At 42.7% G+C, this 25,631-nt stretch overlaps 10 protein-coding genes across 10 annotated transcripts; 8 read left to right on the top strand and 2 right to left on the bottom strand.

Moving 5' to 3' along the window:
* The first annotated feature begins 726 nt into the window (after positions 1-726).
* Positions 727-2,328, top strand: BGW36DRAFT_84774 (putative quinone oxidoreductase). Its single transcript, XM_046222639.1, has 2 exons — positions 727-1,200; positions 1,258-2,328. The coding sequence occupies exons 1-2, from the start codon at positions 1,018-1,020 to the stop codon at positions 2,170-2,172; spliced, it is 1,098 nt and encodes a 365-aa protein (XP_046076292.1). The 5' UTR covers positions 727-1,017; the 3' UTR covers positions 2,173-2,328.
* A 1,110-nt stretch (positions 2,329-3,438) lies between these two features.
* On the top strand, positions 3,439-4,983 carry BGW36DRAFT_403710 (uncharacterized protein; the record flags this gene model as incomplete). Its single annotated transcript, XM_046218907.1, has 5 exons — positions 3,439-3,848; positions 3,901-4,385; positions 4,444-4,745; positions 4,801-4,902; positions 4,963-4,983. The coding sequence occupies 5 exons, from the start codon at positions 3,439-3,441 to the stop codon at positions 4,981-4,983; spliced, it is 1,320 nt and encodes a 439-aa protein (XP_046076291.1).
* A 493-nt stretch (positions 4,984-5,476) lies between these two features.
* Positions 5,477-7,599, top strand: BGW36DRAFT_354700 (uncharacterized protein; the record flags this gene model as incomplete). Its single annotated transcript, XM_046213553.1, has 5 exons — positions 5,477-6,839; positions 6,895-7,041; positions 7,100-7,278; positions 7,319-7,429; positions 7,480-7,599. 5 exons carry the CDS (start codon positions 5,477-5,479, stop codon positions 7,597-7,599), a joined length of 1,920 nt encoding a protein of 639 aa, XP_046076290.1.
* Positions 7,600-7,734: 135 nt separating this feature from the next.
* Positions 7,735-8,213, bottom strand: BGW36DRAFT_354699 (L-PSP endoribonuclease family protein; the record flags this gene model as incomplete). Its single annotated transcript, XM_046213552.1, has 2 exons — positions 7,735-8,039; positions 8,102-8,213. The coding sequence occupies 2 exons, from the start codon at positions 8,211-8,213 to the stop codon at positions 7,735-7,737; spliced, it is 417 nt and encodes a 138-aa protein (XP_046076289.1).
* A 1,414-nt stretch (positions 8,214-9,627) lies between these two features.
* BGW36DRAFT_288456 (putative GNAT family acetyltransferase) lies at positions 9,628-10,493 on the top strand (the record flags this gene model as incomplete). Its single annotated transcript, XM_046210576.1, has 2 exons — positions 9,628-10,051; positions 10,153-10,493. The coding sequence occupies 2 exons, from the start codon at positions 9,628-9,630 to the stop codon at positions 10,491-10,493; spliced, it is 765 nt and encodes a 254-aa protein (XP_046076288.1).
* Positions 10,494-12,413: 1,920 nt separating this feature from the next.
* Positions 12,414-14,139, top strand: BGW36DRAFT_369075 (uncharacterized protein). The gene is made up of 4 exons (XM_046215078.1): positions 12,414-12,770; positions 12,848-13,177; positions 13,236-13,378; positions 13,436-14,139. The coding sequence occupies exons 1-4, from the start codon at positions 12,612-12,614 to the stop codon at positions 13,935-13,937; spliced, it is 1,134 nt and encodes a 377-aa protein (XP_046076287.1). The 5' UTR covers positions 12,414-12,611; the 3' UTR covers positions 13,938-14,139.
* An 830-nt stretch (positions 14,140-14,969) lies between these two features.
* BGW36DRAFT_443360 (putative amino acid permease) lies at positions 14,970-17,898 on the top strand. The gene is made up of 7 exons (XM_046221609.1): positions 14,970-15,537; positions 15,605-15,675; positions 15,729-15,752; positions 15,814-15,903; positions 15,953-16,035; positions 16,097-16,497; positions 16,581-17,898. The coding sequence occupies exons 1-7, from the start codon at positions 15,412-15,414 to the stop codon at positions 17,415-17,417; spliced, it is 1,632 nt and encodes a 543-aa protein (XP_046076286.1). The 5' UTR covers positions 14,970-15,411; the 3' UTR covers positions 17,418-17,898.
* Positions 17,899-20,137: 2,239 nt separating this feature from the next.
* BGW36DRAFT_333946 (uncharacterized protein) lies at positions 20,138-22,138 on the top strand (the record flags this gene model as incomplete). The annotated part of the gene is made up of 2 exons (XM_046212899.1): positions 20,138-20,251; positions 20,313-22,138. 2 exons carry the CDS (start codon positions 20,138-20,140, stop codon positions 21,975-21,977), a joined length of 1,779 nt encoding a protein of 592 aa, XP_046076285.1. The 3' UTR covers positions 21,978-22,138.
* Positions 22,139-22,627: 489 nt separating this feature from the next.
* Positions 22,628-24,017, top strand: BGW36DRAFT_84595 (uncharacterized protein). The gene is made up of 5 exons (XM_046222638.1): positions 22,628-22,730; positions 22,807-23,121; positions 23,174-23,251; positions 23,304-23,576; positions 23,644-24,017. The coding sequence occupies exons 2-5, from the start codon at positions 23,008-23,010 to the stop codon at positions 23,827-23,829; spliced, it is 651 nt and encodes a 216-aa protein (XP_046076284.1). The 5' UTR covers positions 22,628-22,730; positions 22,807-23,007; the 3' UTR covers positions 23,830-24,017.
* On the bottom strand, positions 23,572-25,252 carry BGW36DRAFT_369065 (uncharacterized protein). The gene is made up of 4 exons (XM_046215077.1): positions 24,824-25,252; positions 24,421-24,768; positions 24,036-24,365; positions 23,572-23,985 (listed from the first exon to the last, which is right to left on the bottom strand). Exons 1-4 carry the CDS (start codon positions 25,045-25,047, stop codon positions 23,925-23,927), a joined length of 963 nt encoding a protein of 320 aa, XP_046076283.1. The 5' UTR covers positions 25,048-25,252; the 3' UTR covers positions 23,572-23,924.
* Between the last annotated feature and the right edge of the window lie 379 nt (positions 25,253-25,631).

The following is a 25,631-nucleotide window of genomic DNA, read 5'->3' as shown; positions in this document are numbered from 1 at the left end:
TTTGATGGTTTACAAAATTACTCTATATTACCTTGAACTGATATCTTCCCACGCTTCCCATGAATGAATTCACATTAACTCTACCTCACTCTGACAAGTCATTTTTAAAGTCTAGGCCCAAAAATTGTCTTAAATCCTAATCTCTAAAGATAAACTGGTTCAATTAATCTCCTAATTCCCAATCCAATCCCCTTTGAAAAGTGGATTTCAATTTCTGACTATCAAGATACATGCTATGCAAAGACCATCAAAATTATCACTTAGTACAGTACTAAGTAGTATGCTATCACGCTATTTTGGTTGAGGACTTTCTGTTGTTCAGTATAGATGGACTGAATCTACGACTCTATTCCCCCTAATGCAATTGCATTACGTGCTAGTGAGCACCAACCCTAAGGAGGAATGGAGCACGTTGCCACAAGCAATTTGCGGAATCTAGTGTAAAAGAGGCAATTGAAAACCTTTTTATCGAAGTTCCATAGATTCAGGTGGGTCTCTGCGCCAGGAACTAAGCATAGCTGACATCGTCATCCGTGTCTGTGCGAGCTTTCACCGTCTCGCCGTCGAGCTGTTATTCCCAAAGAAAGCCGAGGAAACCCCTGAATTATTTAGAAGGTAGTAAGAATAAATGTCACATCCACCTCGGTAGAGAAGTTGGTGTGGTATCCTTACGGTGGTGGAGACTGCCGTCTATGTTCACCAATCCACCTCGCCACGTCATTTCAATTTTTCAAGCAATTCCTATAAATAATAGGCGCCACAGCTTGCCGTATTTATCTCCGAACTTATGCAGTTCCAGGAAACACCACCACTCTCCATGATGTGGGGACTATTTCGTCGATTTATAATCGACTCGTGGAAGGTGATGGGCCTCTCAACACGCTCTTGCATCCAGAATTTAGAATATAAATATCTAACCACCCCCGAGTCTTGAACCTACCGAGCCTCTAGTTTCCTGTAACTTAATATTGGCTCATAAATAAGTTATTCTTCCGTCATTATCAAAAACGAATCGATATGACTCAAGCTAACGGTACCGAGTACACCTTCCAAGGCTGGATGGGTCTTGATAAAGGCTCTATTGGCAACCTGAAATGGCAGACTTACGAGCCAAAAGCCTGGGAGGAAACTGATGTCGATATTAAGGTGACGCACTGCGGAATCTGTGGCTCGGATTTGCATACCCTACGCAGTGGATGGGTAAGTCAAACCGTCGTCAAATTTCACGACGATTAAGTTGACTTTTGATGCTTTTAGGGTGCTACCGCATACCCATGCGTTGTTGGTCATGAAATAGTTGGAATCGCTGTCCGAGTTGGTTCTGAAGTGAAGCATGTCAAGGTCGGCGATCGTGTCGGTGTTGGCGCTCAATCAGACTCTTGTCTCAATCGCTCTGGGAAATGCCCGGACTGTTCGGCTGGGCGAGAGAACCTGTGCTTTAACAAGGGTCGCTGTGATACCTACAATAGTGTCTTCTTGAACGGTGGTAAATCCTACGGCGGTTATGCCGACTACAACCGAACCCCAGGCCACTTCGTCATCAAGATTCCTGATGGATTAAGCTCTGCTGCTGCAGCTCCTATGCTCTGCGGTGGTATTACGACCTATGCTCCACTCAAGAATAATGGATGTGGACCCGGAAAGCGCGTTGCGATCATTGGTGTTGGTGGTCTAGGCCACTTTGGCATTCTTTGGGCAAAAGCCCTCGGTGCGGATCGTGTTGTTGGTATTTCGAGAAAGGAATCTAAGCGTACAGACGTCCTTAAGCTTGGTGCCGATGATTACATTGCGACAAGCGAGCAGAAAAACTGGGCTCAGGAGCATTCGGGTAGCTTTGATCTGATTATATCTACAGTATCATCGCCAAACATGCCTCTGCGTGACTACATGAGACTACTGGATTCTAATGGAATTTTGGTTCAAGTCGGAGCCCCTGAAGACAAACTTCCTGACCTTCTTGCATTTGATTTCATTATGAAAGGAAAATCACTTTCGGGAAGTCTGATTGGACCACCTGCACAGATTGAGGAAATGCTTCAGTTCGCAGTTGAAAAGAATGTGCAACCCTGGATCGAGGAGCGACCATTGACGGAGGCTAACCAGGCGATTGTTGATATGGAGAATGGACTTGCTCGCTATCGTTATACACTTGTCAACGAGAAGAATCTCTAAAATGTGCATCAAATGATCTCTTTGGTTGTGGATGGCCTTTTTGTAACGATTCTTTTATGTATCAATAACACAGATCCTGGAAATAGAATCCAATTAGCAGATAAAAATCAAGGGAACTAGTCTCTTGAACATTGAATTATTTCATACCTTCTTCTATTTATGAAGTTGATTGGAAATGTGCTAAAGTAAAGACTTGTTTTCTTTGCTATTTCTTATCAAAGAGCTTCATTTGCCGATGTTTCTACATCTGGTTGGGAAAATTCGATTGCATATTTGTAAAGCTATCCGAAGCCTTACGATAAATGCACGAATAGATTTGATAGGAAGGACCACAGCTAGCCAACATTTTATTTTAATTAAATTGATAAATTTAATGTTATGGTAAACCACTTCAGATTAACATTGTAAGTATATCCTATCCATGCAGGTGAAATGAGATACCGAAAGGTTTGGATTTTCCAACCACGTTTCCACCTTTCCCGTTCAATTATTATTCATACTATATTCAGCACAGAATAGCGACACTTTATTTTACTCAAACAATCAAAATTCCTATGTATCACATGGGACATATTAGCCGCAATATTTTATCAACCATGCCAAGAAATGCAGGGCATTTTTTGCGCCCGACCCTGCCCATACCCTGAACTAAGCCTAATTTGTGCAGTAAAGTAATCTGCGTCTCGTTAATTTAGTATTGGAACGACTCTGTGAACAGTTGAAGGGGAAAATCCTCCTCGATGTTACAAAAGCACTAACACAATACACCAAGAGAAGAGCTCGACCTACCCTCGTGGCGCCAAGCTCAAGCAAATAATAAAGAGGTTATGTGTCACTCAGGGGGAATGGGTTAATCTAGGCGGCCATGAACATATTTCAATTGGTCGTTTGAGTCGGCTCTCGATATCTGACGTAGGTTGACTCCGATCTTATGAAATGGCGTTTTACACGTTCAGCATCACCCTTAACTGGACAGGAATCCTTCCCCCAGACTCCTCCCAAGTTCTTCGGTATTTAGAGATTTTAAATCCGTGGGTATCGAAGCTAATAAACAAACATTACTCTTTTTAATGATTAGGTTCTCGTCATGAGAACCCACCACCTTGTATGGAAATCACAAAATAACATTCGACAGTTATCGAGTAAAGTAATCGAAGTCGCCCCAAAGACAAAACAAAATAAAAGGGAAGAGCTATCAATTGTCACCGCAAGATTAACATCGGTTTCTCAACTTTCATCCAACTCATATTTCCTAAAATCACCAGAATGGCTGACCCTATTTCTATCTCATTTGCTGCAATTGAATTGATTAAACAATGTGCCAAAATAATCAAAGTAATCAAAGATACCGTGGAAACGGCCAGATCTGCCAAGGAAGCACTGATGGAGTTGCTACGTCAGGCAGAGCGATTTCGGGGCCTCTTGCAATTAGCACGCTCGCTGGCAGGCCAAGCAAGACATGGTTCTTCTCCTGGTTCTCTGTTTCAATTCAATGACAGCATATATAGACAGACCCTACGAGAGATCACAATCTTTGTAAACGAAGTTTCGAGAGTAACAGGCGACTTTCGTGGTGGAGTGTGGTGGATAACCCACAAAAAACAAGCAGATGGGCTGGTGAGCAGGATGGCGACCCATGAATACGAAATTAATTCTTTACTTCAATCAATCGCAGCGTTTGTTTTGGAATCCCCTTGATAAATCCTGATCACTGACAACATGAGTTAGGGTCACATCTCTGAGGACCTACGACGAAGTGAAGGAACTCAGCGAGAGAGTGATTTGTCAAATGGAAATTACCACTCCTTTCGAGAATTTGTCGGTTCAAGGTCCTTCCCAATCGCCCACAGGTGATTTAGATTTCCAAGAACAACACTTTACTTACTGGCTCGGGGAAACTTTACAACTAGACATTGAAAATGAATATCTTGATAGACGGACCAAGCTTTCCAATGCCGCATATTGGGGTGATTGGGATTCACTCTTTCAGATAATCCATGATGCACACGCGGAATTCTCTGAGTCCTGGATCAATTGTATTCGATTAAGTAAGGATATTCCCAAAGTCTATGGATTGACTTCAACTGACTTGATTATCAAAGAGCCGCAAATAGAAGCCGACAAGGTGTCTGGATGGACTCCACTTCATCAGGCAGTATATATGAATGCTTCCATTGATGTAGTTGAAAAGATGATATCTCTTGGAGCTTGGAGTAAATTTTTATAATAAGAGACCTTATTCTATTTATTTTACTAATATATATACAATAGAGGCTATCCGAACATTCTGGACTGATGACGGGGAATTCCCTTTCAAAAATATGACTCCGCTCGAGATGGCACGCTCTCTCGGCTTATCGCATCTTTTTGAAGTTCTGTCTCCAGTCATACGGCACAACATTCCATCGGAAATTTTACAAATATTGGAAGAGAATTTTCATGGCTTAATCCGCGCTGATCTGGGTAATCTCATTCTGGCCAAGACACTGCGTCTACCCAAGTTGATAGTCCTAATCGAACTAAATACTCCGCAAATGTGGTTTCCAGTGAAACTAGCCAGCAATAGTCTGCAGGTAATCTATTTTTCTTCATTGAATCGTAACTACATGTAGTTCTAACTGCTACTAGGGCTATTTCTGTATTCTTGATCAACGTGAGTTAGTTGTCAAGAGTTTAGGAACGCATAAGTCTGGACAACCTCAGCAATATCGCATATCGGAAAGTGGGGTGGTCAGTATTGAAAATGCTATTGTATTCACTATATGACACTATATATGTCGCAATTCCTAGTGTGAGAATTATATCCATTAATGCATTCAAAAATCCTCCATTGTCTCATATTAGGTAATTCTAAGTTGTCGGGAAATAAACGTTATATACAATTAGTAACAGAGTGGTACTTGTAACTGGATTTCTTGTAACAATATACTTTGTAAATAACAAACATACTGAAAATGTCGATGGATCGGTCGCCTTCACATCTGTGTAATTTAATATTATCGAGCAATATTTGCCCTTTACTCCCTCACAAGATAGTCGTGAACAATGGACATTAAATAATTAAATATGTACGAATAATGTGTACACATGGCACGCAATTTGACCCAAAATGTTCATAATTGTCTCGGCCTTACATCAATTGGTCTGTAATTCACCAATGACGTGGTGTTCAAATAACGTTGACTCTGATCCGGACTCAGCGTAGGTTGGATTACCCCTCCTAAAGCCTTTTAATATAGGCCAGATAGCACCAAATCATTTTGATGACTCTAAAATTGCTTTGATACTGTGATCAAACCCCAAAATGGCCGCAACAGCTCGTTTCGGTGGTCGTGCACTTGTTGACCAGGAATCTATGACACTATTTTCTGGAGATAGAGAGACAGCGCGAATGAATGAGATTAGGTCGAATATACAATACGTACGTAATAGATGGGGTGATCATGACGAGTACACAAAGCTGAAAAATATGATACGACATCGCATTTTATCTAAGGCGCAGAGTCTTCAAACTCGCAAACTCATTGAAAAGCTTCTTAGTGGTTTCAATGACTGGGCCGATATTAACTATCAGAGACCACATAGCAAATCCGATGATATAGACAATGAACGACTTGCAGCAATTGAACTCTATTGTTCTGAAGAGGGCTACAATCTTATCTTCATTTTGATGAATAATGCATTACGGAACCCTGTTGAAAGTTCTGACGAGTTACTAATCGCGGCGACACTTGTGGAGCATCTAACAATCGAACTGTATAATCTACGTCTTTCGAATATTGGGGACACTAGATATGCTAACTACCAAGGCATCACCTATCGAGGTATAGCTGTGACATCTGAATTAGCACAGGCCTACAGAAGTCTGGCGGACGAAGAGGATATATCAAACCGACATTTCTCTGTTCCCCTTAGCTTCATGTCAAGCTCGACAGATAGAAAGACAATGGAGCATTTCGCTCAGAAAGATCTTGATAAACATCCCCATTTAGAGCCTTTCGAAATGACTATTCACATTTATGGTCTCGATCATCAACTACTACAGCGGTACTCGCAGAAATACAAGTCTAGTGTGGTAACGAGTATTTGCGCAATGCCAGTCGCACAAATTTCCGAATACGCAGAGAAGGAAATATTACTCCGCGGTCCAGCATTCCACGTTATTTCGATGTATACTATCCAAGAACAAGGCCGCAATGTCCATAGGCTAGAGGTTGTGATGCTGAATAGCAATCGAGACCACGGTTCTGAACATGGCTCAAACGACGGAGACAAGCAAGTCCAACGGCAATTCTTTCTTCAAGTGATTCTTGCCTCTCGATATGAAGTATGCGCCGAGCTTGCGAAAAGGTATTCGGCTAAAGATGCAGAAGAATATGTTAAACTGGCACGTATTGCTCGTCAAAGAATCGAAGAGGCTGATCCTAACGAATCCACATTGTCTAAATTACCACAAACAAACACAAGCTTAGACCACGTTAAAGAAGCTACAAGAGTTACATGGCTTGGGTGTTCTTTCTTTCGGTCCTATCCAAGGCATTATGCGAATCTCAGATTAGCCTGGCAGAATACCATCACGGGAGGCTGTTGGAGAGACATAATTAAGCTCCTTCAGAAGGATTACAGCTGGAAGCGAGTGGAGTGGTTTAATGTAGCTAAGTTGCGAAGTACGACTTAATGACTAGTATTTTTACATAGTCGGACAGTAATTGATCATGTCAGATACCGAGGAAGAAGAACTAGAGCAAGACAATGGCTTTACCCTCCTTCACAAGCTTGCGGTTCGAGAATCTCCATCGGAACTTGATTTCGAGGAAAGATCAGCATGGAGGCAGGTTATTCAAGAACTGACTGGTTCTGGAGCGTGGAGTATGTTGACTTGATTTATGACATTCGATGACACAGTGTTTGTTTACTACTAGTGAAGGATCATTGCGCACATTCGACGATTCTTCCAAGACCGCGCTTGAAATTGCCAAAGAAAACGGTCGATCGGAGCTCATAGATGTTCTTACCCCTCACATATATCACAGAACATCTGAAGCAGTGTTAAAAAAGCTCAGTTCAAAGCTACATAGGCTTATGAAGGAGCATGCTGGAACATACGTAAAAGCCCTAACCGCCCTAAACAAAAATGAATTTTCAGACTGATATTCTACCCCAGATCGATAAGCATGACTTTAGAATGCCCCAACTATCGACACTGACGGAGCTAAAGAAGCCAGAAATGTGGATACCAATTCCACACATGTACGGCGTGAGTGCGAAATATGTGATCCCCGCATACGAAACTGACAGGTATTTTAGGGCTTTCTCATAGACCTCGAGGTCAACATTCTGCATGTGACTATCTTTAAGAGAGTGTTTGGGGCAACGCATCAGGAACATTTAGAGTATTATTTGAGCGGTAGTGAAGAGTCGTTATAATATGATAGTGGCTTGTTGATTATACACTTTCTATTCCGCAAGAACCTCAATTATCGACTGCCGTATAGTAAGTGGTGAAACCAGTCAATTATTATCCTTCAAATAACTCGCCCGTCGCTCAAGAATGCGGAGTCCTTAGTTCAACGATCGAGAATCGTACGCCGCAGCCTCGATTTCCACTTTCATATCAGGTCGTGCTAACCTTTCAACTCCGACACAAGTCCATAAGGGTTCATGATCTGGTATATGCTTTTTGAAATTCTCAACCATAATTTTCATAACTTCAGAATCCAGGCTAACATGATACGAGGTCAGTCTGAAAACCTGGTTCCATCCCGTTCCGCCTGCTGTCTTCAAGGCTAAATCGACATTTTTAAATGTTTGGTTGATTTGGGCCTCGACATCCTCTTTAAGAATCCCAGTTTGTGGGTCCCAACCACCTTGAAAGTAAATCTCACAATTAATACTCTTCTTATATCAATTACTGGTGTGGGAAGACTACCTTGACCAGCGCATTCAATGCGATCACCTACACGCACTGCTTGGCTGTATTTATATTTTTGTTGATTAATTTTCCCCAGCCCTTCGTAATTAAAATATTCCGGATGAGACATTTCAATTACAATTCAGCGAAGAATAGTACTTGTAAGTGCGATTCTGGTAGTCTTATCGAATGTAGTGAAATAATCGCAACCGGGGATATTGCCGGCGCTTTCTATCGTTTTGTTTTTGATTACAAATTGTGTTGATTACAAATTGTGGTGTAACCATCATCGACTAAGTAACAGTTCAAAGGCCAAACGAAAACTTGATCTGAATATATTTCACTTAATTTTATGTCTACAAGATATAAAAGCACACATGATATCTTGCTTGCTAGTCGATTGACCTGATTCAGTAATTTTGGGGTTAAAGTTATTTCATGCGGAGCCCATCTGAGTACCTATCAATGACTTCAATATGTATCAGTAGCTACTGGGAAAATTGCGATTTGTAAGTTCTCCTGATGTCGCTTTCTAGAGCTAACATAGGGGGCTACGATTGTATCCATCCACCCTAATTAAAGGCGTTTCCCAAATCCATCGATATTTTCTGCGATTATATCATAGCCGGCGCAACGTCTTGTTTGTTTATTTCTTCAATTTATTAATATTTGCACTATAAGATAGAACTAACAACTGACTTATACGGTAAGAACGAAAAGAAAGTGATTAAAATTAATTCTTAAGCCATATTAAGCCACGGGCGTTGAGAGCAAAAAATCCAACGGGATTGCAAAGACTTCATTCATAACAAAAACAGTCTACCGCTCCAAAATTTCCTGTTTCGAGAACCGGGTTATTCCGACTAATCCCTGAATCTAAGGGCGTACGTCCGGATATTACTTGCGAGCATTGGGCAAGTTGCCAGGGAGGTCAGCAGATATGGTTTTACTAGTCTATCTTATTTGCGTGGACAATCATAGACTAGCAACACTTAGTAGCACCTGCATCAAAACCAACAAGGGGATGAAGCTTAGTTACATTGATGACATTTCGATCTCCACACTTGCTGTGTTGCAGTAGTACGTAAGTATGATTTTCTATCTGGATGTACGGTTCGGATGTCAAGCGGATGTCAAGGACTATTAAGAAGTCAAGACTATCCTTTTTCTCATCTACTATGTGGGGGTCAGTTTTTAATAATAAAACTATTGTTACGATTATATTGCAGTGGCTTTTGGAACTCGCTACACGGGCGAATTTAGCGAGAATAACGGCAAAAGGGTGACGTGCTTGTAATAGTAACGAACCAGAAAAGCCTTAAAAACATGACGCCACGTTATCTTACCTACTTTGGCGTCGGTGCTATGGGCGATGGCTTGCATAACCCTGACCTTTTGTAATTAATTATGGATATGAGCTTGACTAATCAGTACTACTAGCGATGATGTCGAATCTCGATTAGCATCAAATTTTTAACTGGGCTCCCAGAGCTTGCTCCTAAACATTGTTATTCATGGATCAAAGGGAAACAAAACCAGGCAAAATGTCATACAGAATTGAAATCGCCAAAGATGAGGACCTCTATGAACTGATGACCCATTTATGGCGATGCTTCGAAGATCCCTACCAAGGCCTTTTACGCATCTTTTTCCCTATTTTAAACAATGACCGTGAAGCTAGTTTGCTTGAAGCCAGCAACAGACAACGCGAAGAATACAGAGAGACTTACCCAGAGCTCATTTGGCTCAAGGTTGTTGACAACAAGACGAACAAAATCATCGCCGGCGCAAAATGGTACTTTTACGAACGTAACCCCTTTCTTCCAAAGCCAGGGGACAGTGATGACCATGACCCTACAAATGAGGAGGCCTTTTGGTATCCAAAGGGGGTCGGTAGGGAATTTGCTACGTTAGCGATGCATGCGTTTGAGAAGCCGAGGACCACGATGGGCCAAAGACCACATTCATGTAGGTTATAATATTCGCTACATACTTCTCATTTTCCGTCTTTCTTTTCGTTGTCCACTTGTTTTTTATTCGTTTTCGCACTAACCCCATCGATTTCCAAGTCCTAAATATCATTTTCACCCTCCCGGAACACCAGCGCAAAGGTGTTGGCAGAGCAATTCTGGACTGGGGACTCGCAAAGGCGGACAGGCTGGGACTTGAGTCCTGGTTAGATGCTTCTGTCTACGGATTACCGCTTTACCAAAAAGTTGGGTTTTTAACCTACGGACGCAATAATGTTCAGGTGGAAATGCCGGCAAACTATGACGCGGATCAAAAAGCCGAGTGGGAGCATTACAAGAGCATCATGTTGCCGGTTGAGTGTACTGTAATGTGGCGGCCAGCTGGAGGCAAGTTTTCAGTTGGGAAGACAATCACACTATGGACTCACACTATGGACTAAGTAAGAAACGATTTTCTTTTCCTATCATCTCTTTGCTTCTTCTTTAAACTCGGGAGTGTGATATGAGCCCACAGCATGCTGTGCATTAATGGCAAGCTTTTATGCTCACTTACCCACTATTCTAAGTTGCGTATGCACTAATTATGTGGGTTTCATAACAAAAGGAAGAAGAAGGTAGAAGGCGAATTCGGGGATCTTTGCATCCATTGGTTAGATCGTATATTAATACACTATACAATACCTTGGTAAAACGTCGGCATTCGGCAGGAAGGAGAAACTACGGCGTTGATGAAAAAACTCCTAATCTCTCATCCCTTTTCTCTGTCTGCGCCGCAATTTTGACGCGTGAAATTCCCAAGTACAACATCAAACATGGTTGTGGGTAAGGTCCAGAGTTTGTACTTTACCCACTCTTTCAAAACTTGCCAATCAACGACATGCAGACCCTGGCCAGTAGTGACACTAGTGACGGACTAAGGAACCTTTCTTAGTGGCGATTTGTTGATTGATAAGACCCTGGCGCGGACTTTACCAGTTTGATTCTAGAAGATAACACGAAAACCCTCCAAAGGTTCTCGTGAAACTTTTTAAACCGAAAGCCAAGAACTTACGGTACCACCAAGATCATTTCCAAATCTGGTAAGACGGTGTGGAATGCCCTAGTTTGGTAAGCTATCAGCGCGATCATCGTATGATACTCGTTTATCCAAATTGACTAAAAATATGTGGCCCGGGATTCTAGATTCAATTCGCTGCTAGGCTTTTGCTTCCGGCGGTGCTAAGAATTAGTGATAATTGCGACTAGAAGCCCACAGACTCCAACCACGCTGCGTTGAGCCTTTTGAAAAGTAATAATTCCAAACATATCAATAGAAATACACGTGTGCTATTCCAGCTTGGCTTCCAGATGTCATTTTTAGGAATTATTACAGTAATCATTAAAATGCCGAACTTGTCGCTGATCGGTCAATGCTCCTAAGACAAATCGCATTCACTAGTCGCTGCTTACGGTGGACTGCACCGGGAAATCAAAAAGTTCCGCGAGGAGAAAAAGCAAATAATAACATGAAGTCTCACTACGTATTAGTGCCAATAGTAAACGTATTAATGCCAAAAAAGGTATTAGTGCCAAGAAGAGGTAGAAGCTAATGAGAAGTTCGATTTCAAAACAAGAAAACAATCCCTCGTTATCTCAAGGGACACTCACATGTAAAAGGTCAAGGAAAAATGCCTCAAACAGCCACTTTCTTCAGCCACGTTTTTCTAGGTGGAATTCTCTACCAAGATGGGCACAAAATGTCTTTAGCATGTAGAACACGTCAAGCCGTCTAGTAATTATCATTATAATTATAATTTGTATTATAATACTTTTTTATCATTATAAATTATATACCTAGCCAATAAATACTACGTATCAATTATCAGTTATAGTTGGCTTTGTTATTGGCGCCGCCACAAATTACTATAAAGTTTAGGTGCCTAAAAGACTTTTTGTGTCTGTCCGTACAGAATTCTCTATTATTTCTACCTGTTTGCCTCATGACTTTTTATCCCCCTCCCTCCCTCAGATAATGACTAAAGCATTGAGAACAACATAGGAAATTTTCGTAAACATGGATATGTAGAGGTCCCTGCATTAATGTTACTAATGAAAGTTCAAGGACAGGAGATCATAATAAATGGAAGGAAGCAAATGACACAGATGAACCAATCGGGACTTACCCAAAGCCCTTTCTTGACCCATCATCATGGTTGCATCATTATAATGTTCATCAACTATTTTCATGCGTTTACTAATTGCAAAGTTCGATGGTAACTAGCCCTTCCAATGTAAATTTGTAAACTTGGTAATGTGAATGGCAACTCAGCCAGCCAGACCCCCACGCTTGGATCCAACCATAGGCTGACCAAGCAAGCTAGTTTATGCACAAGTATGGGTCGAATCCTGGTCGATGAAGGAAAGTTACGACGGTACCCTAAGCCGGTAAGGCCGATGTATCAACGTAGTCTTTGTCGATGCTAGGTATTCTTCGATGTCAGAGTCGCAGCTTATTGTAGAAAAGCACACGAAAGAATCTTCCTTCCCTGGTGAGGATTAATGCTGGCATTTAATTGAAAATGTCTCGATTCACAGGCGACACATGGACGCCTGCAATAAATGTAATATGCTGGTTCTTTCTGGTTGTCGCAATACTTGGGATTTTGACGAGGCTGGGGACAAAGGCTTGGATATATCGTAAATTTACGAGAGACGATTATGTGATTATTCTTTCCATTGTGAGTATCCTCTCGTTTCTGCCCTTTTTCTTTGCGCCTTGTTGGTTCGAATTTACTGATTTGGAAATGCTTTCCAGATATTCGATATTGGCCAAGCGATAGCAACATCTATGGCCACCGCAAACGGCTATGGTGAACACATTATAACTTTGAGCGACGAGCAAAAAACAGACATCATGAAAAGTCAGTACGCCGCCGAGATCCTCAGCATTGTTAGTCTTGCGTGCTCGAAAATATCGTATGTCATGTTTGTCAGAGGCATCACAGCGGTTCCGATTGATCGCAAGGTGGCATTGGCTTTCATCGTCTTTCTGTCTGTCTGGGGTCTTGTATCTGTGATCACAGTCGCCTTCCAATGCCAACCCCTGCCAACATGGGATTATTTGACAGGGAAATGTTACGATCGGGTAAGTTTTCCGTAGATTAAAATCGAAGAAAAAATATCAGTTACTAATAGAAGTTCAGCAATCGTGGCAGAATTTTTTTGGCATATCCAATATCGTCACCGAAGTAGCCATCCTGTCACAAACTATAGTAATAATTGCCCGGATTCAGACAAGCATTGAGCGAAAATTGAAGATCGGATTTGTTTTTGGTCTTCGAGTGGCGTAAGTACATTAACGATCATTTGACTGGGTTTTATTAACAATTTATTTCTTTATTAGCGTTGTCGCTGCCACCATCGCCCACATTGTGGTATTAAACAACACTTTCCACGATGAAGACATAACCTATGCAAACTGGTCCGTCTCGGTCACGAACCAGATCATTCTGTGCTCAAGCATCATCACTGCATGCTCTGCGCAATTCAAACCATTTCTAGACAGCCTCCGATCGAGTGGTATGCGTCTAGATGCGTTCACTGGCAGTTACCACTACAAATCGCAACGGTCTTACGAATACAATTCTCAGAACAATCGACAAGCAAATTACGGCTCCCAAATAGCATCCAAACAACGCTCAATCAACTTGCGTAGTCTCACCGGACGGGGTGCCAATCCCACGGATAAGCCAGGGGCTACCGAATCCTACGTTTTGGCATCCAAGCCCTCACCAGATTGGGACGCATCGAGTGCTACAAGTCAGTCACGCATAATTCGCGAAGTTAGAACATTCGCCGTGACCGAAGAGCGCCGTCGCTCCTCTGATGGTGAAGAAATATTGTAGATATTCATTTCTTAGAAATATGGTTGGTGTGACTGAAGTTATGGTACTATTCCAGTGGATGGCGAAAGAAACGTGATACGGTAGATTTATTTTGACTTTAGATTAATCATGAACAACTCGCTTATGATCACGCTACATTTGAGTGCACAAATTTGTCCGATTCTTCTAGCTAATCGACTTGCTGAGGAATCTGGGATTCGTGCTAATTCCAGATTACAGATACAGGACCACCTAGGACCTGATGTATTGCCCTAAATTTCACGATAAGTATTACCGACAGACTAAAGTTTCGATTCTATTTCCGGCCAATTGCGGTAATAGTGTTTTTGACTTTCTGTTGGCTTTAACAGACCCTAGAGTACGTACTAGGGGAGTTGTCCGAAAGCCACTAAACTTTAAGGGTTTCGTCCAGAGGGGCTAAACTAGCTCCAACCATTTTTTTATAGTACTAGCAAGGATTAAAACATCGTCTGGTACTTCGATTGGCTGGGGAATTCTATTTACCTTGGGTCGTTAGTCGGGCCAGGTCGGGCCAGGTCGGCTCGACGGGTCAATCCAGAACCCCTAACCATCATGCATGATTGATGACCACAGTGCCACAGCGAAAAGCGTCACGTGGGAAATTATAGTGGTATCGTACTTTCCGATCAAGCATCCGGCGAACTGGCTAATCTCGTTTACGTGTGTTCTGGCAAACCGGATTGAGCAAAAGACTACTCCGAGATATTATTCCACGCATCGGGAATTTCTTCGTGGCTACCGTAGTTCGCGCTATTCCTGTAAGCCAGAAAGCTACACGTCTCCCGAGGAGTTAAATGAGCAGGGATCTATCGCTTGGTCCCGATACGTCGCATTCGATGGCGTCTTACCACCAATGATGCATGTCTCACGAACATCCTTGCACGTCGCTAGCCAAGTTTGATTAATACCACCTCCATACAAAATCACAATTTTTCACACGCAACGTGTCGCCGAGAAGCCAAACGATTCCTCCAAGTGTTCTAGTGCGGGGTGTTCTCCCCTTCTTTTTGCTAACTTTCTATAACGATTACGAAACTATTGGCTTTAGGCTACGCCATTGATTCTACGTTACACATTCTACCATGTCTCCATCGGCGCACTCCACCGACTTAGCAACAGACTAAACGCCAAGGGTGTGAAGGAAATTGTCTGCTGTTGGTTTTGGAACCTTCCTTTCTGAGGAAAACCCAGGGGCATTATGCAAGTGAGAGAGGAAAACCGGCCATTGATTATTATTTTCCGATTGCGGACACCACGTTCCAGCCACCTTGGCAAGCTGTCCAGTGCCCTTCATAGAAAAGTTGTGGATTTCTAGCTCTAGGCTTGTCGGTATTTTATCAAAAGTTTCCCACGGTCCCATTTTGTGTAACCACCGCCCCTTGTTTATCTTCTTCTATGAGTCTTCCTTTTTCTCTGTGCTTCATTTGTTCATAGTGCGCCTAGATACGACGCAATGGAGCAAAGTGAGGTTCACAAGATGGGCAACAATCTCGGTTCAAGAGAGGTGGAAGGTTCCGTCTCCAGCAAACAACGCGATGAGGCAAATCTGGCTCGCTTGGGTAAGCGCAGTGTTTTGAAGGTAAGTCGATATGAAGAAAGAAGAACCCTGGATTCTAGTATTTGATAAAAATACTAATGCTGGTCAGCGCAACTTTGGCTTTTTGGCAGTTCTAGGTTTCAGTACTACGATCTTGATTACGTGGGAGGGCCTTTTCACGTCAGTAAAACCTCAACGCAATCACATCTATCATCAAGCTAATAAACGTTCAGAACATTTCTTCAACCTCTTCAAAAGTATGCTACCTCTCTTGCGGTTGCGTAGTGTTCTTTTCATTCGGATTCTAATAATTGAAAGTGGGGGTCCGGCTGGTGCCGTCTACGGATACCTTTTTGTTTGGGCAGGAATAGCAGCAACCTTTGCGATGCTGTCTGAAATGGTTTCGATGTAGGTTATTTGGCATGCCATATGAATTATACGCAGACTGACAATGCAGGGCTCCGACATCTGGTGGCCAATACCACTGGTGTTCCATGCTGGCGGCTCCTAATGCAATGAAGTTTTCAAGCTATGTAACCGGTACGATACTGATAGAAGTCGATTTAACATTAGCCACTAGGATTGGAACTGACTTGAACAGGATGGCTCACTGTCGTCGGCTGGCAGGCTACATTTGCGACCGCTTGTTATCTCAGCGGGACTATTATCCAAGGTCTCATCGCGCTGGCAAACCCGACCTATGTCGCTCACCCTTGGCATTCTACACTTTTATATTGGGCTGTAGTAGCTTTCGGATTGTTCATTAACACCGTTGGTGGTGCTACTCTCCTTCCTAAATTCGAGGGCCTTATTCTGGTATTGCATATAATTGGGTTTTTTGCTGTGCTTATTCCATTGGTGTACATGTCCGAGCACGTTAGTGCCGAAGAGGTGTTTGCAGCTTGGGAAAACGATGGCGGGTGGGAAACCCAGGGCGTTTCCTTCTTTGTCGGACTTATAGGTGTCGTATTTGCCTTTGCTGGTGGTGATGCTGCCGTGCATGTAAGATTTCTCCCCTTCGTCATTCCGTTGCAACGACTGCAACTAGGGTTAAAGAAAAAAGGCTTACTTTATATCGGAACTAGATGGCTGAAGAAACTCAAAATGCACCTAAAGTCGTCCCAATCTCGATTATGTTTAGCGTTGTCGTCAACGGTGTTCTCGGCTTTGCGATGCTTATTGCTTCCCTCTTTTGCATTGGAAATCTCCAGGAAGCCATCGAATCACCCACTGGCTACCCATTTATGGCAATATTCTTGCAAGGAACCAACTCGGTAGCCGGCGCCACCACAATGGCTTCTGTTGTCAGTGTTATGGCTATTTGTGCCACAACCGGTATGCTTGCCACTGCCTCTCGTATGTTCTGGGCCTTTGCACGCGATCGGGGTATCCCCGGATGGCGTCTCTGGAGTCAGGTGTCCCCGCGCGCCGGTGTGCCTGTCAACGCTGTTTTGTTTACGGCTACGGTATCGACCCTTTTAGGGCTAATCCCGCTTGGGTCACCTGTCGCCTTCAATGACTTGACGTCTATGTCTACTTCAGGCTTATACCTGTCGTATATGGTTTGCTGCATCCTATTACTTTACCGTCGCTGCACCGGTGGAATCATAGACCCTACCGACACTTCTAATCCTGGGGGGCCATCTGCCGCTGACGACGAGCAGATTGTCAACACAGCTGGCGCAAAGCTTGTTTGGGGACCGTTCCACCTCAAAGGAATCTTCGGAATTGCAGTCAATGTTTTTGCCATTATTTATATGCTTATAACCGTGTTTTTCAGCTTTTGGCCTCCAACGGCCCAGGTTACGACGTCTACAATGAACTATAGTGCAGTTGGCACGGTTGGGACGATGGCTTTGAGCCTGGTATATTACTTTGTCCGTGCTAGACACGTATATGAAGGACCAATTGTGGAGATGTAAGAAAACGAAAAGCGCTGGTATTTTTCCTTTCGTTCATTGTGTCAAAACTTGGTTTCAACCTTCAGCTATTCACACAGGAAAAAGGACGTTCGCGCATCGCGTTCTGAATATAAAATAGGACCACATTATCATTATATTTCTAATATTATTGTTTGCATAACACTATCTACCAGCTATTTTCAGTGGAAGATCTATCTGCGTATATATTATTCCGCCAACACACCATTCCTTAGCTTATAATGAATGCTCAAATTGGCGCCTTTTCAAATTGATATATCCCGTGGATTAAATCTTCTACCTATTCCTTGGACACCTTTTAAGTAAAACATTCTTCGATTTTGCTTTATTTTTCTAGCTATCATTCAACTCGGTCCACATTTATCTATCTATGGCAACATTTTGAAGACATTGACTAGCAATCTTTATTTACTATTATATCGATGCCTGGTATTTCTTTAGAAAAGTATTTGAAGGAATTTTCTACCCGATCTCAACCATAGACACCAGGGTTTGAGTAAAACATGTGATAATAATACTATATAAGTAGCAGCTTTAGCAAAATATAGACATACGAACAACATCATGAAGTCATCTGTACATGACGAAGTTTTCCATTTTACAAAGCACTTATAACATGAACAGTCATTCTATGTCTCAAGGGTTGAAGGAACAGGGTCACTATCAAAAACCTCTCAAGCTAGTCTCAATATTAGTTTACACAAGACCACTGAATGCTTACATATACAGGTACAAACTCCAATTGCTGCATTAGCCACCCATACAAATCAAAATGACTGCACTGATAGTTTTACCCTTTGTCTTTGCCGGCGCAATCATAGCAGTGGTGACCACCCTATATTTAAACATTAGACTCATCATTTTATTTTGCCGGAGGTTTTTTATGAAGTAACAATACAGACTCACATGAACTAGTAGGTACTTCTTTGCTGACTAAATCTTTTTCCATGCAGCAGTGGTTCCTCGGAGGTCTACGATGTAAAACCAGAGATAACCAGCAGGTTGCTGAGAGCGCTGGAACATCGATGAGTTCATAGTTAACTACCTTAGATATCCACAATTCGTCGAAAAGTGTGTGTTCGATGGTAGTCACTGCATGGTCTTCGCACTCGCTAAGTCCATTTCCCGTCACACCCATCTGCATTTGCCGAAAAGCTAAAGGTACGTTTGGAATTCTCCCAATCGAATTTACTTCTTGATAAATGTACGATATGCCTTCCCAAGGTATGACTGTCTTCAAATGCGGGATTTGAATACTGCTATCTAGTGAGCAGACATGGCAGAGTAAGAAACCCCTCAAGTTGGATATGTGATGTGAAATCACTCCTTATCTAGTGAAGTTTGTAATGTTTCAAAAGAACTCTTCCTAAGAATTATGCATAACACCTGTCATGGTGAGAACAATATGAAAGAAGAGAGGAGGCCCCCCCGAACATCACAGGCAGATGTTGATCTTGCTCGCAATCGATATCGCTCATCTTTTCTCGACTCTTTTGCGCGTTTAGGAACAAAATTTGACGAAAATGCATGACTTAAACATGTCTTCGATAACTATAGGTCTTGTTAGGCTTTTTTGTTTCCTTGGGATTGAAAACATATTTAGACTCTGAAAATCCATATGGATGATTTTTCATTCCTAGTCAGAAGCTTTCAATGTTCATTTGGCCAATAGTAGCTCCGGCCGGTTCTATATGTAATAAGTAATTTACCCCAACTTTTGAAAAGCTTGTAAGAATCTCACTTTAAATTTGGATATTCGTAGTATACTTTACGATATGTGCCTCTTCAAAGTTGTATGAATTAAATATAGTACTAGCAGAACTAGCAACGCTAACTTATTAGAACATTGAAATGACTGGGTCCAGTAGATCCTCAGCGCTGACTTACGAACAGAATCATCAAAGATCGGCAAACTTATTATTAGGGCTCTATTATTTGTCTTGCAGTTTTTGAAATATTCTATCTTTAATTTGCCAGAAATACATTTCCTATCTTTAACCTGGATGCGAAATAACGGTGAGGCCCTAGATAAGCTGCTCATTAACATTGAATTTGAACGTTACTTTTACCATCACGACTTACGGGGTATTGGTCAATATATTTGATTCAACTTGTCGCACCGCACATACAATCTGCTGGATGGACTAGCGAGAAAGAAATAATGTAACTGGCAGCTCTTTAAAAATTGATATGCCGACTGGCAAGGCCACGTCATCAGTCTACCTGCGAGAGGATGAGTTAGCAGAATAAATTAGCAAATCTAATGTCAAAGCCACGAGCCTAAAAGAATGCACTTCCTCAACAGGATGTGTCAGGGTAGCGCCAATTGTCGGTTATAGCCAGCCACGAACCAGTTCACAGGGAACATGTCCTAGCCTCGGGAGCTTACGCTAGACTGCATTAGCCTCTCCTACTTCAATAAATTAATTGGCTGGCAGGAGATGATTGATCCAAACATGCACCGAGACAAGCTGAAGATTGTTGCTCAGATACACCATTAAAGACGATCCCCATGCATAGGCTGAACGTGGTGGTTCGAAACGCTGTGATTCGTTGAGATTTATACATTGTGGTTGCGATGGTATATATCACTACATATACATATGTACCACCCTCCATCCCTAGTTAACTATTTCGGTGATGTTAATAGTCATGATTTTCCAGACAAGGATCAGAGAGATCTAGCCTGATTTACGTTCAATATGGCCTATCTTTGGCCGGCACCCCCACCGAAGCAATTTGTTTTGTGCTTTGATGGGACAGGAAATAGGTTTTCTGGTGACACGTCAGATACTAATGTACTCAAAATATACCGGGTGAGTAATTAGAAAATCGGAGAGGAAGAGAACGAGAACCTGACCGTATCCCGAGCTATAGATGCTTGACCGAACAAAAAGCCATCAATTTCATTACTATCAACCAGGAATTGGGACCTATGTATCGTCGAATTCACTTTCCTCTATTGGTCGGATCCAGCGCATCCGGTCGGCCTATCTGAAGATGAAGGATGCAGCAATAGGGTCTTCGTTTGACGAACATGTTCTGGGAGGCTACAAATTCCTCATGCGTTACTATACGCCTGGGGACGATATATACATGTTCGGATTCAGTCGAGGTTCATATACCGCTCGCTTCCTCGCAGAAATGCTTGATTTCATTGGCCTCCTTGAGGCTGGAAATGAGGAGTTGATTCGTTTCGCATGGAAAACCTTTGCAAAGTGGCAGCGGCGAAGCAGTGAAACGGAGGAAGACCAGCGAGAGAGAAAAAAACTTTTCAAATATATGCTCGCATTTCGAGAGACGTTCAGTCGCCCAATTAAGCAAATTAGGTTCATGGGTCTTTTCGACACGGTGAACAGCGTACCTGCATTTGAGAACCCCTGGATGCGGAGGAGTCGATTTCCATATACTGCCCGAAGTTCCGCACATATCATTCGCCATGCCGTTTCAATAGACGAACGTAGGGCGAAGTTTCGGCAAGATCTGATTTCTGGGATGACTCCATGGAACCCAACGTCTCACAATCACCCTACACATCACTGGCATCCGCATATTCATAACGAAGAAACCCCTGAAATTGTTGTCAATGATGCCGGATGTGAGCATAAGGAAGCCCATGATAGCCAGCCACATGTGGCAGAGAAAATGATTAAAAACCGAGTGTATCGCCTTCCAGATAGCCAGGGACAGAACATATATCGGGTGACTCCTAGCCAACACATTGGATTAACTAACCCGGGGCAGACAGCATCGAGAGAGGATGTCGCCTCAATCAAAAGTGATCAATCCGGCTTTTCTCTCCGGGTTCGAAGACTGCTCATTTCGGATGAAACAGAGGGTGCTCAGGATATTAAAGAGGTTTGGTTCGCTGGTCAGCATGGAGACGTTGGGGGTGGCTGGAAACTGGATCCGAATGATGAGTGGCCTCTCAGCCATATTCCTCTCGTTTGGATGGTTCAAGAAGCAAAACTGGCAGGTCTTCGTTTCGACTCAATGAAGCTTAAACAATTTGAGTGCCATGATGAACCTGTACGTTCATTTTCCGGATTTGAACCAAACTTCAATAGCAAGTGTACTCGAGACAATGATTTTGAAAAGCATGGCTCTATTCCCTCCACTAGCACATTTCATAAAGCCCTTAAGCACGCTGGGGACAAGGGTATAGTGCATGACTGCCTCAGATTCGGCGGCGGCTTACCATCGATTTCGACAATGAGCTGGTGGATTATGGAATATTTGCCATTCCGAAGAATGGACTTACAACCAGACGGATCCTGGAAACCCATAAACTGGCCGCTTCCTTATGGAGAAGTTCGTGATATCCCCAACAATGCAGAGATTCACGTCTCGGCAATTCGTCGAATGCAGGCTGACTCAAGTTATCGTCCCGGAAATCTTATCATTGGGGGCGGAGGTCGGGGAGTCAAAAGAGCTCCAGAAAAGTATGGAATTGGCGAATGGATCATTTCAAGTAACGAAGGAGATCCGGTGAGGGAGACCTATGTGCGCAAAGGCGAGGCGCAAATACGTTCGGAAGCTTGATTAATTATTTTCTGGCTAGCATGATTGTTATGGTCATATTTTGCGTGAGATTGTCATATCTGTGGTTCGTGTAATGCAAATATCTGGTCATAATGACGAGTTCAATAGTATGTTTTCGCGGCGGTCAATTTGTAATGTCGAAAACTGTTTTCCCTGAATGTCAAAAACAACGACGTAGTTGTAACTTTGCCTTAATATTTAATAATAGGCGATCCACTAATTCAAGGAGATTCGAAACCGCCTTCACCTTTTGACACTCTCTTTCTTTCATCATGCCCAATGCCAAAGTGCTTGTATATATATCGTAATATATCTTGGGATAGTGCTCTATTGTTCTGTTTTGTTTAGAACGTAATTTACAACCCTTGTCTCTTAAAAAGATTTTCATTAAACGTACAATATTATAATTTCTAAAAAAAAAAAAAGGGATAACTCAATAATACTTATATATTATGCTAGTATTGCACTAGCCAAATATTTCTTAGCAGACGCCCTTATACTCTATAGAGCAAGACTGAATTCAAAGAAAAAATCTTTCTTTAATTCCCCCTTACTGCGAACAGTGTCTTTTCAGTCTTAACTATATACCGTGTAGAACCCCATTTCAAGCGACTGAGAATAGAGTGCGTTGTAAATATCTTCGCTCTTCTGATCAATCATGCGTATTTTAAAGTACTGGGCCTTGTCTCGTTCGTCGGTCAACCCCACATCAGCGCCATCAAATTGTTTCCGAAACAAATGGCGCCTAGCCTAGTACGTATGCCCGCTTTCTACCGTGTAGTAATTAGATGCACGGATGGCAGGCAAGGATGAGTAGTAATAATATTAGCGACGTTAACAATTCGCCTACCCGCAGCATTGTTGAGGAAACATCCGAGTTAGGCAATTGTGCTGGAGATTATACTGGATATATTAGAAATATCAGAATACAAATTTCAAAAAACTCGACATATAAAGCGACCATGAGCCTTGATTTGGTTTACGTGCCATCCCATCTAGTTTCGTACTAAATCTCAAGCATTTCATCACTATGGTTGTACCATCTGCTTATCAAATTTACAGCCGGCGCCAGCAGGGCCTTGCAGAGACGAGCCGTTTGATCTTGGAGTTCGCCGGAGTGGAATATGTGAATGTCTTTGTTCAGGTGATGCCCTTCCTAATTAACTCTGCAAACTATATATCTAATCTTTGTATAGGATTGGGAGCAGGAAAAGGAAACCACTCCACTGCAACAGCTACCCGTGCTTCGAGTTTTAAAAGCCGATGGACAATGGGTAAATTTTTGTCTACGATAATATCATTATCGCCAACTGACCAGCTTAATAGAAACAAATCTCAGAAAGCCATACCATGGAACGATTTCTTTCTCATACCTTGGGACTCATGGGTGAAGAGCCACTGGAAGCGGCTTTTACAGACATGTATCATGCAGCATGGACAGATATGATGTCTATGTTCATGTGGAAAGTCTGGCGGGCTCCTAATGACGAGTCAAAACGCCAGGGAGCATCTGAGTTTTGGGTTGAGTTCCCCAAGTTCTTGAAGAAACATGATTCCATTCTGGAGAAAACTGATGGGCCCTTTTACTTGGGATCTCGTGTATGAGCATGTTCCATTTTTTTTTCATATTACTGATCATAGTTACATTGCTAATCTGAGTGCGCAGCCTCATCTCCCAGACATTTACTCATTCACTTGGCTCAACCGATTCATCACGAAATGGCTCCCGTCACCACCAGAGTTGATTACGGAAGAAAATTATCCTCATTTGTGGGCTCTTTGGAAGGGTGTTCGGGAACTCGATGGAATCAAGAGCTATATAGAAAGTGGCAGGTGGGAATTACCTCAGTAGACCTCAGAAATAGTAATTCAATGCCCAGGAAAGCCATAGGGCTGTCCTTGAGGCATTTTGACCAGGAACTAAATGAACTTTGCGGTTGGCAATATTCAACGCAATATGTGGTTCAAAAGCTCTTCAAACTTCTGGCTATCCAAGGCAGCGCCATGCCTTCAGCAATTGTTAGTCTGATTACTAGTCTCGTATTAAGCTAATCTTACCTATGGCAACTTGTGATTGACTGCGACTTCGCTATGATATTGTATATTTTATCAGATGAGAGTAAATGCGCCAGCGGATGAGCCTTCATTTTGTCCCACGCTTGGATAGGCGTAATGAGACCTTCCCCGAGGTCAAGTCTTGAGCTCAATGCCAATAGCCGTTCGGCGCTGGCACCAACCGGAGTTGCAGCAAGTGGGTTAGCCTCGCGGGCAAGTTTTCTGCGCATAGCACAGCCTGCATCTGAGGAGGGCTGGCAAGTATCCGGCGAGGCAGATAAATCTTGGGAAGCTAAATCTTCACGTACGTACTGCAAGCATGGTGTTTCGAGCCTGAGCATAATGTAAGGAAATTCAACCAATTGCGGAGGTAAGTCACGTCGCGTACCTCATGACAAATTCAAGACCAACTTCCGAGCTTAGCAGTGCATCGGTTATACGTCGTACTTGTTGCGTATTTGGAAACTGCCCTTTTTCGTGTAAACATGAAGTGGACTCTGAATTCCATCCGTTGCTCGCGACTCCCGGTTCTGAAATTTTGGGTTGGCTCGGTATTTGTGTGGCAGCTTGACTTTGAGCTGCGGCAGTTCTCTCGTATGCATATTCCGGCATAAATTGGCCGAGCTTTTGATGAATAGACTTAACAAGTGCCACACAGTCTGCATGCGCGAGTCTAAGTCGGCCAACCTCTGATTCCAACCCAAGAACGTACTGTTCTGTACGAGCCCGGTGTGTTCTGTAGTCGATATCAGTTACATGCATTAATGAAATTTCCTTTTGTAAGACCTGACCTCTGAGATCGACGGATCTGGTCGCGTCTTCTAACATAGGCCTTGGTCTGTGGGTCCACCATAGGATCATTTTGGACCTGCCCAGCAGATGTCTCAGTGGGCTGCGGTGGATCCGTTATTGTTTTTAGAAACGAAAAGTACTTGTCCCCAAGAGTACGTCGGGCATGCTTCCAAAGAGTTTCTTGGCCTGGTGCCGTTGTGCGCCCTTGCTCCGGGTTTGACATTTTGTGTGACGACTACAAGCCAAGTGTTGATTTAGTATTCAAAAGTCTGGCTTCTGCGTAAAAGGGAAATGTGGGCATTGGCTTGATAGTCTCAATGGACACCAAATCACTTCTTCTGTCGCTTATCTTTGGCTCGCCTGGTGTTTCGGTGGATATTGAAATATTTAGAAATCTGAGTTGGACCACGAAAGAGATGGAAGCATCAGCCGCATGTGCATAGCTTTTCCTAGACTAGCGTCACCCAACCGCCGCTGCCATGCTAACCAAGAAACAGCATGGTTCACGCCGTAGCCGATGACTAAAACGGACACCTAAGTTATCTGAGGTAGTTAGTTTTATGTTTTATCTTTATACATACCCATATAAGTATTATTCATTTAATGTTTCGGGCAGAAATTGACATAACAATGCACATCTAATGAAAATACCAACTTTTAAGAGCCTAGTATTGTAATTGACGTTTAAACAAAAACCAAACAATACCATATACTACAGCACTTGATACATGTTACGATATAAATAAGCGCCTTGGCAGTGGAGGCAGAATTCGGTTAAGAGAGTGTTAAAATGGTAAAGGCGGTTTT

The sequence above is a fragment of the Talaromyces proteolyticus genome (assembly GCF_021365285.1).
Source record: "Talaromyces proteolyticus strain PMI_201 chromosome Unknown BGW36scaffold_2, whole genome shotgun sequence".
Classification (NCBI taxonomy): domain Eukaryota; kingdom Fungi; phylum Ascomycota; class Eurotiomycetes; order Eurotiales; family Trichocomaceae; genus Talaromyces; species Talaromyces proteolyticus.
This window is presented reverse-complemented; position numbering and strand designations above follow the sequence as displayed.